The 13,354-nt window shown below is 41.8% G+C and overlaps 1 protein-coding gene and 1 long non-coding RNA gene across 2 annotated transcripts in view; one reads left to right on the top strand and one right to left on the bottom strand.

Moving 5' to 3' along the window:
- The window catches only part of LOC121100119, a 34,476-nt gene extending 23,023 nt beyond the window's left edge, over positions 1-11,453 (bottom strand). The window contains exons 1-3 of the long non-coding RNA XR_005831840.1: positions 8,986-11,453; positions 6,228-6,342; positions 2,880-2,979 (exon numbers count right to left, since the gene is read on the bottom strand). This is a non-coding gene — a long non-coding RNA (uncharacterized LOC121100119). The remainder of the gene's footprint in view (positions 1-2,879; positions 2,980-6,227; positions 6,343-8,985) is intronic.
- The window catches only part of RORB (RAR related orphan receptor B), a 180,842-nt gene continuing 174,978 nt past the window's right edge, over positions 7,491-13,354 (top strand). The window contains exon 1 of the mRNA XM_008690964.2: positions 7,491-7,675. Within this exon, the coding sequence (XP_008689186.2) occupies positions 7,669-7,675 (7 nt within the window). The 5' untranslated portion in view covers positions 7,491-7,668. The remainder of the gene's footprint in view (positions 7,676-13,354) is intronic.

Genomic DNA, 13,354 nt, shown 5'->3' with positions numbered 1-13,354 from the left:
CCATCAGGAAAAAAAAAATCTCCATTAAGCAGCTCCCCTTTCTTCTCTCTCAACCCCAGTTTTGAGTTTTTTGTCTAATTCTTACAATTTGTAGGTTTGTATGCATTTTTATAAAGGTTAGTAGTTTTTTGTGCAGCAATATTTTCTCCAGTCTATTGTGTGTGTCACTTTGTTTGGGGGCCTTTTACCATTCAAATATTCATTTTTTAGTTTTTATATAGGAAAATACATCTAACTTCTTTATAGGAGCTGAGTTTACTAATTTGGAAAAGTTTGCCCCTATCCAAAACTTTATATAAATATACACAAAAATGTAATTTTATGATTTAAGGCTTTTACTTCTATATTTTATTTAAATCTCTAATGCATCTGAAGTGTACTCTTGTATGTGATATGAAATAGAAATCTGGCATTACCCATAATATTAAAATGCATCATATTTTCTAATCTGAACCTAAATTCTATTTTGATTTTTATATAAAGTTCTCATAGTCTTAAATCAATTTCTGTATGTTCTGATACTTATCTACTTTTGTGACAGTATATCTTATTTTTTATTGGAATGACTTTAGAGTACATTTTGGTAAGGGAAGTCCCCTGCACTAATCTCCTTTATTTTCTACTTTGGTCTCCTTGAAGAAAAACTTTTTTTTTTTATCATACACACACATGCAGGAATATCTACTTCTTGTAAATAAATCAAACAGAATACATGGCATGAAACATTATAATCCTCATTCTCCTTCTAGTTCCTCCAGTTACTCCCTATTAAAATGTTAGTGTATTTTCTAGTTTTTTGGCTAAGCATTTTTATACATTTAAATTCATTCTGGACTAACCTTATTTTTAAAAGTAATTTCATTAGCTATTCGCAGGCATTTATTCTTCTAAAGAACCCTTAAAATATTTCAGTCTGGTTCCGTAAAGTACAGCAGAGCTCATTTCTTCCTATTTAGTGTCTGAAACACACTGGCAGCCCAATACTTAGCTCCTTTGATGTTCTTTGAATCCGCCTGTTTTGGGAGAGCTTGTATGATTGCAACAAAAAGAGATCCACCCAATCTAGATTGCTTATATAAATGGAGATTTGTTATATTTAAGTCTTCAAGGATTGTGATAAAGAAAAAATGGAGGGGAATTTACCAAAATATAATAACAGGACAAGTACTAAACTGAGACAAAAGTTTCACTAATGATACAACTCTCAGATTGAACTAACTCATTAAACAAGCAGTTTAGAGCGCCAGGTACTGGATAGCAAACTGAAAATGACAGAGGCACTGTCCTTAAGATGCTCACTGCACTCATGATGAGCACCGGCTGATGTATGGAAGTGTTACACTGTATGTTAACAACTGGAATTTAAATAACAACTTTAAAAAAACAAGATACTCTCTGTATAATGGGGGAAATGGGACGCAGAAATAATGTGACTTGCATGGGGTCGCATAGGTAAATTAATTGCCAACTGAGACCTAGACTTCAATATTTTCCCTTTACATGTGCTTCCAAACCCCGATAACTCGACAAAGTTGCCGTCTTTATCTATTCTCTTTCTTGATTTTAGTCTCAGAAGAAAAGGTGCCCTTACCAAAGCTCACCCATGACCACTGATCTCATTTCTTCAGACTCTCTTTTTATATCTATAATTACCCATTTTGTTCAATCCCAAATTTATATAGAAGGGAAGAAATGTGGTGTGTGTGTGTGTGTGTGTGTGTGTGTGTAAAAAGAGAGGGAGGGAGAGAGAGAGAGAGAGAAAACTTGATCTACCACCTTTTCAAACTAATGGTCCACCCCTCCCACCCACCAAATGACTTGAAAGGATAATCCAGACACTACCCTGCATCCATCCATGTCTTAATAGCTCTTCACTCCTCAGTCCTGAAGGTTTCCTGAGAATCACTAACAACTTCCTAATCGACCAACCTGATGGCCCTTGAGTTCTCTGCCTATCTGACGTTGTTGGTCATTCCTTCTTTCTTGAAACTCTTCTCTACTTTGACTTCTCTGATCCAATATCTACGTAGTCCACCATTGCCCATCCACCCTCTTCTTCACTGGTTTATCCCTCCATCCTACCCATTAAAAAGGGATATCTGGTTTCTTCTCATATTATCTTGCTTCTCCTTAATATTTCTGAGTGTCTTGAACATCTTTATTTTCACCTCCTAACAGTTTCCAAATCTCCAGTTCTACATACCCAACCGTCTGTTAGACATTGTCACCAGTACACACCAAAACTGAAAATTAATCTCAACATTTTCCCCTATTTATTCAAGAACCTGCTCTTCCTTCCTTACTTATTTCTATTAATGGTATATTTATTCTATCCTCTTCCTACTCATGAAGATTTGTTTGACTTCTCCCTCACTTTAACCAACACACTGCCCACCAGCACCACCATGTAATCATGAACTAGACTTTGTAGCTTTTGGCTGTCAAAATATATCCAACCTTTCCTCTTTGTTTTGTTGTTTTGTTTGTTTTTTTTTTTTTTCATTTTCTCTGGTGCCATTTTAATTCAGGCCCACATTATCTATGACCTGAAATATTTATTACAAAACCATTTCTTAGACTCCATGATGGACCTGAATCAGGCATTAGATAATTATTAAATAAATTTTTCACAGTATCCTTTTATCCTCGAAGTCAAAATTCAGTGTTGTTTTTTTTAGTGGCATTTAGCAAATAACTAGCTTCAGTCCTAGAGTGTGTGGACATGCCATACTGTGCCGTGGACAAGAGTTCAAATGCCCATTTATTCATCTGCAAGAGTATTTTGAGCATCTACTGTTTGCCAGGTGGGATGCCTGATTCTGGGGATTCAGCACTGAAAAAAATAAAATCAGGAAAGTTCTTGTACTTATGGAACTTACGTTTTAGAGGCTGTATCTGGGTTTGAATCATGGATCCAGCATTTTTAGATTTGTGATCTTAGGCAAGTTCCTTGACCTTTCTAAGCCTGTGTTTCTTTATCTTTAAAAAAAATAAAAAAAGAAAGGGAGAAAAAGGCAGGGGTTAGGGGAGTGAGCTATAATACACACCATGTAGGCTTTTTTAGGAAATAGAAATCAGATAAGCTGATAGGTCACATGGTTCATCCAATAAATGTTAGCTTTTCTTTTTTTTTTTTTCCTAATCTATTTATTTTGTCATTTTCCTAAGGCTTACCTTACCTCTTATCCCACATATTGGGGTTCATTTTGTTTCGGCCCACACACACTCTTTCCAATTTATTACATAAAGCACCAGCTATGCATTTTTAGCATATTTTCTCATTTTTCATTCTGAAAAGTGGTTGAAATTGCACCCATACTTAAAAATGAAGCAGAACTTAAAAGTACTAAAAGATTATGAAGACTCTCCATCTGACAATATAACTGAGAATAGTAATAAATATGAAAATAATTAGGTTTTGGTTTCTTTTATAATTATGTAACCAAACCCAAACATCATTTTTTTCTTCCTCAAATTAGGAGAGTTTTTTTTAAAAAAAGAAAAGAAAATCTCTTCTCTGTCCCTCTTTCCTACCCCCCGCCCCCAGCCCTGACCCCACCCCCCATGCATTAAAAACTAAGAAAGAAGAGATCTTATTCGGGTCTTTGCTATATTTCTGGCTCACATCCAGTGGACAAAAAAGTGGAAAGCATCCATTCAACCAATAATTATCAAGTACCTATAAAGTACCAAGAGCTCTTCCAAACTCTAGGGAAGTCCTGGCCCGTGCTCTCCTGGAGCTTCCATTCTCAGTTAGGAAGCCGTGCTCCTCTGCAGCTGCTGGGGCTGTAGTAATTGCCTCCATGTGAATACACTTACACTTGCAGAAGATATTGGAGCTAATCTAGACAATTCTCAGCCTACTGGAGAAATCCGTATAGTAGAGCATCTTTACCAAAGCTTTTCATTCAATCTCTCTTGGATGCCTCCAGCAACAGGAAGCTCAGTACTTCGCCATTTCCATTTTTAATAGTTTTAAATATTTAAAGTTCTTTTTTTTTTCTCATTTTCTCAATATTTAAGGTAGGTTATATATCTCTCTCAACTTTCACAGCCACATAGCCCCCCTAAACACCCAGTCATCTAGTCATTCCAAATGTAATATTATTATCAATATTGCCAATGTGCCTGCAAGATTCATAGTTCTTTAAAACAGTCTCTATAGACTGGCCAGCTCAGCATACAGTGAACCATTACTTCCTATTTGGGTTCAAGCACTTTAGGATTGAAATAATCCTAAATGCTGTGTTCACCCTACCTGGTTGGCTCATAATAAACCCTTGCCTTTGTCAGGATATTTCTTGTCATTATTACTCTGTGGCCTTCTAGCTAAATCTGAGGGGTGGTGATATGTCCAAAAATCAGGTTAGCAGGAACATATGTGACATTATATCAGTTCTTGAGGTTAAGTACAGTGCTATGTGACCCACTGATTTTCATCTAAAATTATCAGTAGAACATTGTTCAGACCTAGGGACAAAAGCAGAGTTTCAAGATTACAGGAAACCAAATCGTTCTGTAATCATTCGAGTAAAGTGACCAACCCTGCACTTCATGTGAACAAGGACGTTTTATCAATATATTATTATTATGCCAATCAAAATATGGATAGTTGATGGCAGATAGGTTACGAAAACATCAGATCATTCATTAAGTATTTTATGACTTCTTGGAAAATGCTGATTTCTTTAACTTAAGTCCTGAATATATTTTACACAAATGGGTTCCATTCAGTTGACATAATTTGCAACTTATTAGGAAAGCTCAAGAACTCAGTTTTTTATTTTTAGGAAGATCCAGAATGTCCCAGATTGCGACAATATAACCAATGATCAACATTTATTCCACTCTAAAAAAGAAATACTTGTATACCACTATATATAATATAATGTTTTTTTAAGCGATATAATTTAAGTGTTTATTTCTAATAATTTTTTTCAGAAGTTTTCGGAAGGGATTAAAAACTATGTGATACAGTTCTAGGCAAAAGTATGTATTGTTGAACCGACAAAGCAAAGAACATATGAAAATGTGTAGGAGGGGGGAAAGGCATTTATTATATATGTGTTGACTATCTTTTTTAAGAATTATAGATATTGCAGCAGTAAAAGAAATGAATTCAATAAATGTTCAGAAATTTAAGACTAGAAGAAGGAGTTAAAATTCTTGAATTTTGAAATTTCTCTTTAATCAGAAATAGAAATCTAAAATAATCACAACAATAATAATTATAGTGTTTACAAAGGTTTTAAAGAACTTTCAACATTCCTGTGTCTCTGCTTGAAGCACATAAAATTAAAATGATGTAGTCAAAATTTGTTTCTTGACTATTTTATATTCAGTAATTTTTAATGAAGCAACTAAATTAGGCATAACTTAGTGCAGCTTTAATGTAGTTATGATGAATATATTTTACTTGATTAAAAATGATAAAACCAGGGAGCCTTAAATATTATCTTAAAAGATTAACTACTGTGTCAATTACAAATCTAGGGGAAAGGTATTTATAAAGGAATAACTATTCTGAACTGTAACTTCCTTTTGTTCATTTCATTTAATTAAAGACTCAATCAACTTTCACTCTTAATACTAAAATTTTCCTAAATTACTCATTGGCTTGCAAATGGAAGGGCATATAGCAGGGCTAAGTCAATTTAGCAGTAGAGAAGATTCAGCAAGTAATCCATTTTTTATTCAAACGGGGGGAACAAACTACTTGGCAGTGTAGAGTGCAGTAATTAAATAATCGCCAATTCTGCATTGCACTTTGTGTTACATGACATAATATGAATAAATACTAGTAAAAAATCAAATTATTTGCGCAGGTGAATGATGATGAGGCCTGCTCTGCCAACAGGTACACTAATGACTAGGAGCCTCAATGTCTTAAGACTTGAGTAGAAGAAACAAATTTTCCCCCTTTTAGAGGGCCAACTAACCTACAGTGGTGGGGGTCCAGGGAGTAGATGTGATCACTATATGTTTACTGTGTCCACTGAGAGGGGAAAACTTGCAAAGGAACAGTTTTGATATATGCTTTGAATTTTTATCAAAATACAAAGAAATGGTCATAGATGACAGTTTTCGCCTAAGGAATACGATGTAGTTACGTTTAATTGCCAGTCTCCAATAAATAGATAAATGTCTTCTCATAGCAAGTGGGCTTAAAATTCCTCCCTCCTAGAGCCCCGCACCTTTATCAAATAAACAGCACCACACAATCATACCTCTGGCTTCATCCATTTCCCTGGCATCACTGAAGTAGCCACAGTCAGCTGGGGCTGTTATCCTTGAATAGGGTAGCCCAATGCCAGGAGATTTCCAAATGCTAATAAAAATTGCCTTGACAAAAGAAAGTAGTAAAAAAAATTTTTAATAATTTTTAAAAACTGAAGAGATCTTAGTGTGTCGTGTTTTCTGTTTTTAAGATTCAGGGCGGGAAGCATCTGAAAGACGATTTTAAAGCAAGCGGATGGCACTTGAATGGGACTGCATTTTGGTTGTGCTCAAAGTGATGGAAGTTGATTTGCATCCTTCTGCCACTAAAACTGAAGCGTCCTGTTCATGGAAACCCTCACAGGAGATTCGGAGTTTACCGAAAGAGGACTCAGCGGAGCGCTGCCAGAAATTCAAAACTAACTATGGGGCAGGCAGTCGCTGCGAGAGAGGGACGGAACGTGGGACCCGGGGAGCCCCACGTCTCTCGCCTCTAAAAGGACTGGTCAGTGCCTTCTCCCTCCTCCTAGAGTCGGAAGTGAATGTCACCTGCCGATCTGCCCCACTCTCTGGGTCGTTCCGTCTTCTTTGCCCTGTGCGGACAGTCTCTGGTGACCAGCTTCAGCTCCAGCTGGCTTCGGGCTCCAGTGTCCCTAACCCCCGCCTCTCTCCGGGAATCGCGTCCCCTCCCCCGTGGTCCCGGCCCCTCCAAGCGCTGCCGGGCGCTGATAGGCCGCGGCGCTGACAGGAGGCGGGGCCTGGAAGTCCCGGCCAAACCCGCCCTCGCGTAAAAGCCCCTTCTCGGCTCTCTCTCTCCATCTCTCTCCTCTCTTTCTCTCTCGCTCCCTTCCTCCCTGTAACTGAACAGTGAAAATTCACTGGATCCGCTAACAGGCACAGATGTCATGTGAAAACGCACATGCTCTGCCATCCACACCGCCTTTCTTCCTTTTCTGTTTCCTTTTTTTTCCCCCCTTGCTCCTTCTCCTTCTTCTTTGTAACTAACAAAACCACCACCAACTCCTCCTCCTGCTGCTGCTGCCCTTCCTCCTCCTCCTCAGTCCAAGTGATCACAAAAGAAATCTTCTGAGCCGGAGGCGGTGGCATTTTTAAAAAGCAAGCACATTAGAGAGAAAGAAAAAAGAAAAACAAAAGCAAAACAAAAACCCAGGCACCAGCCAGACAGCACATTTTTTTCACCCTTCCTGAAAACAAACAACCAAACAACCATCAAAACAGTCATCACCACCATCATCAAAACTGTTAACATAGCGGCGGCGGCGGCAAACGTCACCCTCCGGCCACGGCGTCCGCCTAAAGGGATGGTTTTCTCGGCGGAGCAGCTCTTTGCCGACCACCTTCTTCACTCGTGCTGAGCAGGATTTTTGGGCTCTCCGGGGTTCGGGCTGGGAGCAGCTTCATGACTACGCGGAGCGGGAGAGCGGCCACACCATGCGAGGTAAGCGAGCCCGCGGACACCGAGGCTCCCCGGGTCCGGCCAACTCCAGCCAGATGGGGAGATGGGGGAGGGGAGCGCACCCCGCAGAAGGGGAAGAAGGTTCTCGGGGCGCGGGTCTGGAGTTCGCGTTCGCAGGTGGGCTACAAATGGCCTGGGCGTAGAAAGTTGTGGGAAGGTGTTGCTGCCTCTCGGGAGTTCTGGAGGGACGCAGGAGGGCGCTTTTTGGAGAGAGGAGCGACGCTAGTTCCTTCCTCCCAGTCCATGAGTTGCACTGAACCATTTTTGCTTGTCACTCTCGGGTGCGGAAGCGGACGCCGGATGGAGGGAGAGCCTGAGAGGGCTGCCTCCCGACAGAAGCGGCTGGAGGCACCCCGCGCGCAGTGGTGGCCTGCCGGGGTTGAGTGCGCTGGGCGCACGGGCAGGCGGCGGGGCGCGAGCGCGCGGGCACACACACTCCAGGTTACTAGGCCCACCAGCGTCCCGGCCCGCTAATACGTCCCTTCGTGGGAGTAGTAGGCAGAGGGGCGGTGTCGAGGGACTGGACTCGGATTCTGGGATCGTGGGTCCCCTGCGCCGGCGCTACGCCCTGGCCAGGTCCGCGTGCTGGAGCCCGCGCGGTCCAGGGACGAGCGCCGCCCGCCCCGAAAAAGTTGCGCGGAGAAAGTTCCAGAGGCTAGGAGAGCCCGCACTACCCACGACAGAGAAGGCTCTTTTGTCAAAGGGCCGCTGCGGGAGGCGTGCTGGGTGAGCCCTTGAGCCAAGACCCCCAGCGGCGACAGCGGTGGCAGGTCCCTGGGGCAAGCTGGCAGCTGTGGGGCGGCGCGCCGGGGACTGGGGAGAGATACCTCCCCTGGTTACCCTATGGGCTGCCCCAGTGGATGGCCTGACCGGCTTTAGGGAGTCACTGTCCGTCTCTACCTCTGCAGTGCTGGGACCTTCAGGTTTCCTGCGCGGGGTGTTCGGACCCGCTCTCTCCCCCACTTTCTGCTTGGTCACAACTTCACTCTTTTCTTGGAGAGCGGGCCGGGTGCCAGCGTGCCATGGGGATATCTGCAAGTCTCTGGGCACCTGCCTCACCCCCTTTTTCTTCCTGGCCACTCTACGGTTCTTTGTGGGGCTCTTCTCTACCCTTCGCACGCCCTCCTGGTCCTGGAAACAGAAAGTTGTAGATGGCCAACCCCGGGCCTCCCTACATCCTGGACCCGGGCGACAGGTGGACTAGGAAGGTAGAACTTGGGAAGGTGGGGCTGCAAACTCTCACCGCCTTCCACGGGCCGTGTACACCTCCCACTCACTCCCCTAACACTTACCTCTCCAGAAGGGCCCCGAGGGGGCAGCGGGCATGCTCTCCTGCTCCGCACACAGTGAACCTCCGGAGCGTGGACGCTAGGGCAGTGACTGGGTTAGCTGGGGCTCTGGGACGTGGCAGGAAAGGGAGGGAGGAGGAGGAACAGAGAGGTTGTCCAGGGAAGTGGGTGGGAGGGAGATAGCTTAAGATCAAGGACAGGGACATCCTGGTGGGATGATTGATTGACCCGTGCCCTGGGAGTGGGAGCTCCCGTGCATGCGAACTCGTTGCAGTTGAATGTCCCAGTTGGGGGTTTGGTCACATGCTCCAGTGTCCACATTCTTTCAGAAAACTGTACTTGGGTAATTGGCGAGTATAGAACCTGTAAGTGATGCAAAGATGCCCCCGTCTTTGTTTTTCTTTTTCTGCCCCATCTCACGACCATCCGCTCTCCTTTCAGTTTCCCCTGCTCTGGTTTGGGGCTGCCAGTTCGCCCTTCCCTTACTTCTCCCCTTCCAACATTCCTTGGTTGGCTGGGTTATGTTCTGAAGGTTCCAAACCACGGGTCACCTCCGCTGCGAGCCGGCACTAGGACGGGCGGCGTAAAAGCTGCTCACTCTCCCCTTAAATTGAAGAAAACCGAGCAGTGTGGGGCAGGAGCGGGTTGAAGCTTGATCGCGCTGCTCCTGAAGGAGCTTTATGCCGAGGCAGTCCGGGTTCGCCACCGCGCTCGCTTCGGGGACTCTAGAAGCCTGAGGGGTTGAAAGCCAGGCGCTCGCCTAGTGCTCACCTTTAGAAACCAGTCGAAAACCCACACCCGCTTTCCAGAAGGCGTCACTCTAGCTAGGCTGCACAGAAGAGTTTATAAGTCCTAACTAAAAGCACCTCTCCGGGGACCTGGGGGCTCTCACTGCAGAAAAAGCAAGCTTACAAGGTGGCAGAGTCCTTTTCTCTACCTCCCAGGCTTTCCTTTCCTGACCCCTTACTGTCTCTCCTCTAGGGTCCCTACGCATTTCCTACAGGCTATGCCCACCGGCTTCATCAGGGGTTGTTCCTTAAGGATAGGTGGACAAAAGGTCCGGGCTACTCAGAGTCTTGTGGGAGTCAGGGGTTGAACTTGAGTGTGAACTTGAGAAGTGAGAGCGGAAACGAATCAGCTTTCTCTTGTGCCTGGGCTACTAATCCGCCTACATCGGGGGGAGGGGACGGTTTTTGAACTCTGCTTTACAGTGTATCCACTCCATTTCCCCCACACACACCCACCAACACACACACTCGCACGCACACACTCCCCATCCCCAGGTGGTCCCTGTCAGTGCCTTGGCCTCGGCTTCACGGTTTGCAGTTGGCGACTATCCTGAGTCAGGGCGCTTTGTGCGACATAACTTGGTCCGGGATTAAGTGGACGCCCTCAGGACCGATCCAGCTAACCCACCCTCCACCTCCTCCAGCCCTCGGCAGGTCTACAATAGTTAAGAGACTTTATCCCGAGGGAAGCTCTGGGGTGAGAAAGGGGTTAAGAGGCTCTGATCTTTGAGGTCATTGTCGTGCCCACTGCTGAACGGATTGGTCCGGAGCTCGGTGGCTTACTCTGGGTTGGTCTGGGGCGAAGGAGGTTGTCTTTGGTGGTGCGCAAAGCGTTTCACCCTTTGTCTGCTAGAGGGTACCACACGAGTTCTAGTGATGCTACTTCGCAGATTGCATTTTTGAAAAGAATAACTTCTGAATACGGAAGGGAAGACTTTTAATTGGGTCCGTCCATAGGTGAGAAATGAGTGAGCCCAGGTGCGGGTTTCAAGACTCTTTCCTGAGAGGCCTGTCAGCTGTTTATTACACAGGCGCACGGAAATGGTCGGATTTTTCAGCCCTGCCTCCGCAGAAAACCCTGCTTCCCAAAACAGGGGCACAGATGTCGTCGCAATCAATAGGTGATTGTGGCTCCTACGGATTAGAAATCTGGTTTTATGCTTGCTGTAAACAAGGATGGGGCTTGGCTTTTCTGAAGCCCAGTTTTCATCTATTATTTTCAGGTAGTTAATTTTTATTAACTGCTAACTTTAGAAAAGCAGCAGCTTGCTCTCAAGGGTATGGTAGCCCTTTGGAAGTCTGGAGGTCTGAATGTCCTGCTGGCCAGGCCTTTACATTTCCTAAACGAATTCTCTATCTTAATTTCTTCCACAAATCCCAATTAAATATTTCTAACCAGAATTCCTGTCTTAATTTCTTCCACAAACCCCAATTAAATATTTCTAACCAAGATCCCACCTTCCACAATTAAAAAAAAAAAAAAAAAAAAACATTGCTTGAAGGACATCTCTGTCAATAGTCCATTAATAATTGTTCATTAAGTAATACAGTAAGCTGTCTTACTGGATTCCAAGAAAAGTGAACATTTAAACAGTTTAAAGAAAAATTCGAAAGCTCTGTTTCAAGTATTGTTGGAAAAAAATATTAAGCCAGAAAAATAAAATATTTTCTTGGGTGGTTACATCCTGGGACTCTCTCCTCCCCCACATCCCCATCATCCTGAGTGAATTTACAGCAAGTATTATGACACAGAAGTGTTTGACATCTTCAGCCTTTGGGATATGCATTAGTAGCACCAAGGCCTTTTACTTTTCTAGATGTTCAGATAATCAGGAACTGGGAAACCAGGATGGAAATATAAAGGGAGAAATTCTGAACATCAGGCCTCATAAACATGAGAGATACAAGATTAAAACTCCTTTGTTAGAATTCATTTAAAACTTAGAAGTCCTGAATTTTGCTTTTGCTATACTGTTTAGGAAACCCTTGAAAGATCGTTTCTTGTATCATTATTAAAGTGGTTTATGTGAATCTTTGCTTTAATGTAAATAACATGTTTATTTGATACTCTTCATCAAATATGAATGCTAACATTTACTTATTTTGGTAATGATTTGTTAAATACTAAACTATTAGCAGCCTTAAAAGTGATTATTCTGGTGTGAATGTAATTCAAATACACTTTATTTCAAATTTTAATGTTACAGAATCATGAAACCTAATTTTACCTCAACAAGGACTTTACAGCACCAAGAAAATATTAAGTTTTAGGGTTGGTCTTCATGAAAATGACATTGGAACTGTGTCATAATACCTATTTTTTTCCCTAAAAGTAGCATATATAGAATTGGCACCAGGATTTTAACGTGATTCAAGTTTTTCTAGGTAAAAAAGACAAATAAAACTTTTTTTTTTCAGCTGTTAGATCACATTTTACAAACTTATATCCACCTTTTAGAAATGTAATGTGGCCATTGTAGTTTTTATACTTTTTAGTACAGTAGTCCTAAAAAATAGAAGTGTGAATCACAACACATTAACTAGGTTTTTTTCACTGCAATGAATAATATACCTCTAATTTGAAGGACATATTATAGCATTCAATTAATACAGACTTTAAAATTATTCTAGTAAATTATGAAGTTAAAAAAATTCTGCATAGGTCTGCAGGTGTTCTGCAAATTTGTAAATAAAGTGAGGTTCTAAATTGTGAACAATAACGTCATTGTTACTGTACATTGGTGAAATCTAAGCCTCACAGATAATTATATGAGGAAATAGAATTAATTCCAAAGTTAAAACAATCAAATTCTGGCCAGATTGTAACAAATCAAAGGTGATGAGCATGTATGTTATTAATGTAGCAGTTATTACTGATTGAGGTAACTTAGAAGACACATATTTTTTTCTTATCATTCTATTATTGAGAAAAGAATTTCTTAAGACTAAATCATTTCTGTATTTATTATATAAAGGCATTGAAAGTTTTAAATTACATTGCTGTTAATTTAATGTAATTGACATTAGTGAAACATTTTATTGCAGTGTTAAAATATACAGAAAAGTAAATATAAGGAGTGGACATTGTGCTCAATAATTAATATTTACTCTCAGTGTAGTTTTACTCTTCCACGCATTCTTATCTAAGGGATAGAAATTAAGTAGACAAATGAAATAAGTCTTTTGTAATGTAATGAATAATGACCTTTGATAAAATGAACGCTCTACACATAAAGTATTATTCCTGTAATTTTGTAATCATCTTCCAATTACAGCTTCTTGCAAATATTTATCTTACTTTGAATAGACTCTCTGACTTCACAGAATCCCTAGCAGATAATAGCAGTCTTTGGAGGCGTCTGTTGATACACACTGATACACAATATGTATATGTATGTGCCTATAACCACCCACTCAGACAAGAAGAATGAATATTTGAGAGAGAAAATCATTCTTATCTTTGCTTTCACAATCCAGACTTCCAAATTCAAACATATTTAGAGAAACAGACGCAACTTTCCAGAGCATTCAAAAGGAAGAAATGAATACATGTGGTACTTGAGTCGCATAAAAAGAAACTGTTA

Source organism: Ursus maritimus, unplaced genomic scaffold (assembly GCF_017311325.1).
Source record: "Ursus maritimus isolate PB19 unplaced genomic scaffold, ASM1731132v1 scaffold_34, whole genome shotgun sequence".
NCBI lineage: Eukaryota > Metazoa > Chordata > Mammalia > Carnivora > Ursidae > Ursus > Ursus maritimus.
The sequence above is the reverse complement of the archived record's forward strand: the minus strand, read 5'-3'. Positions and strand labels throughout refer to the sequence as shown.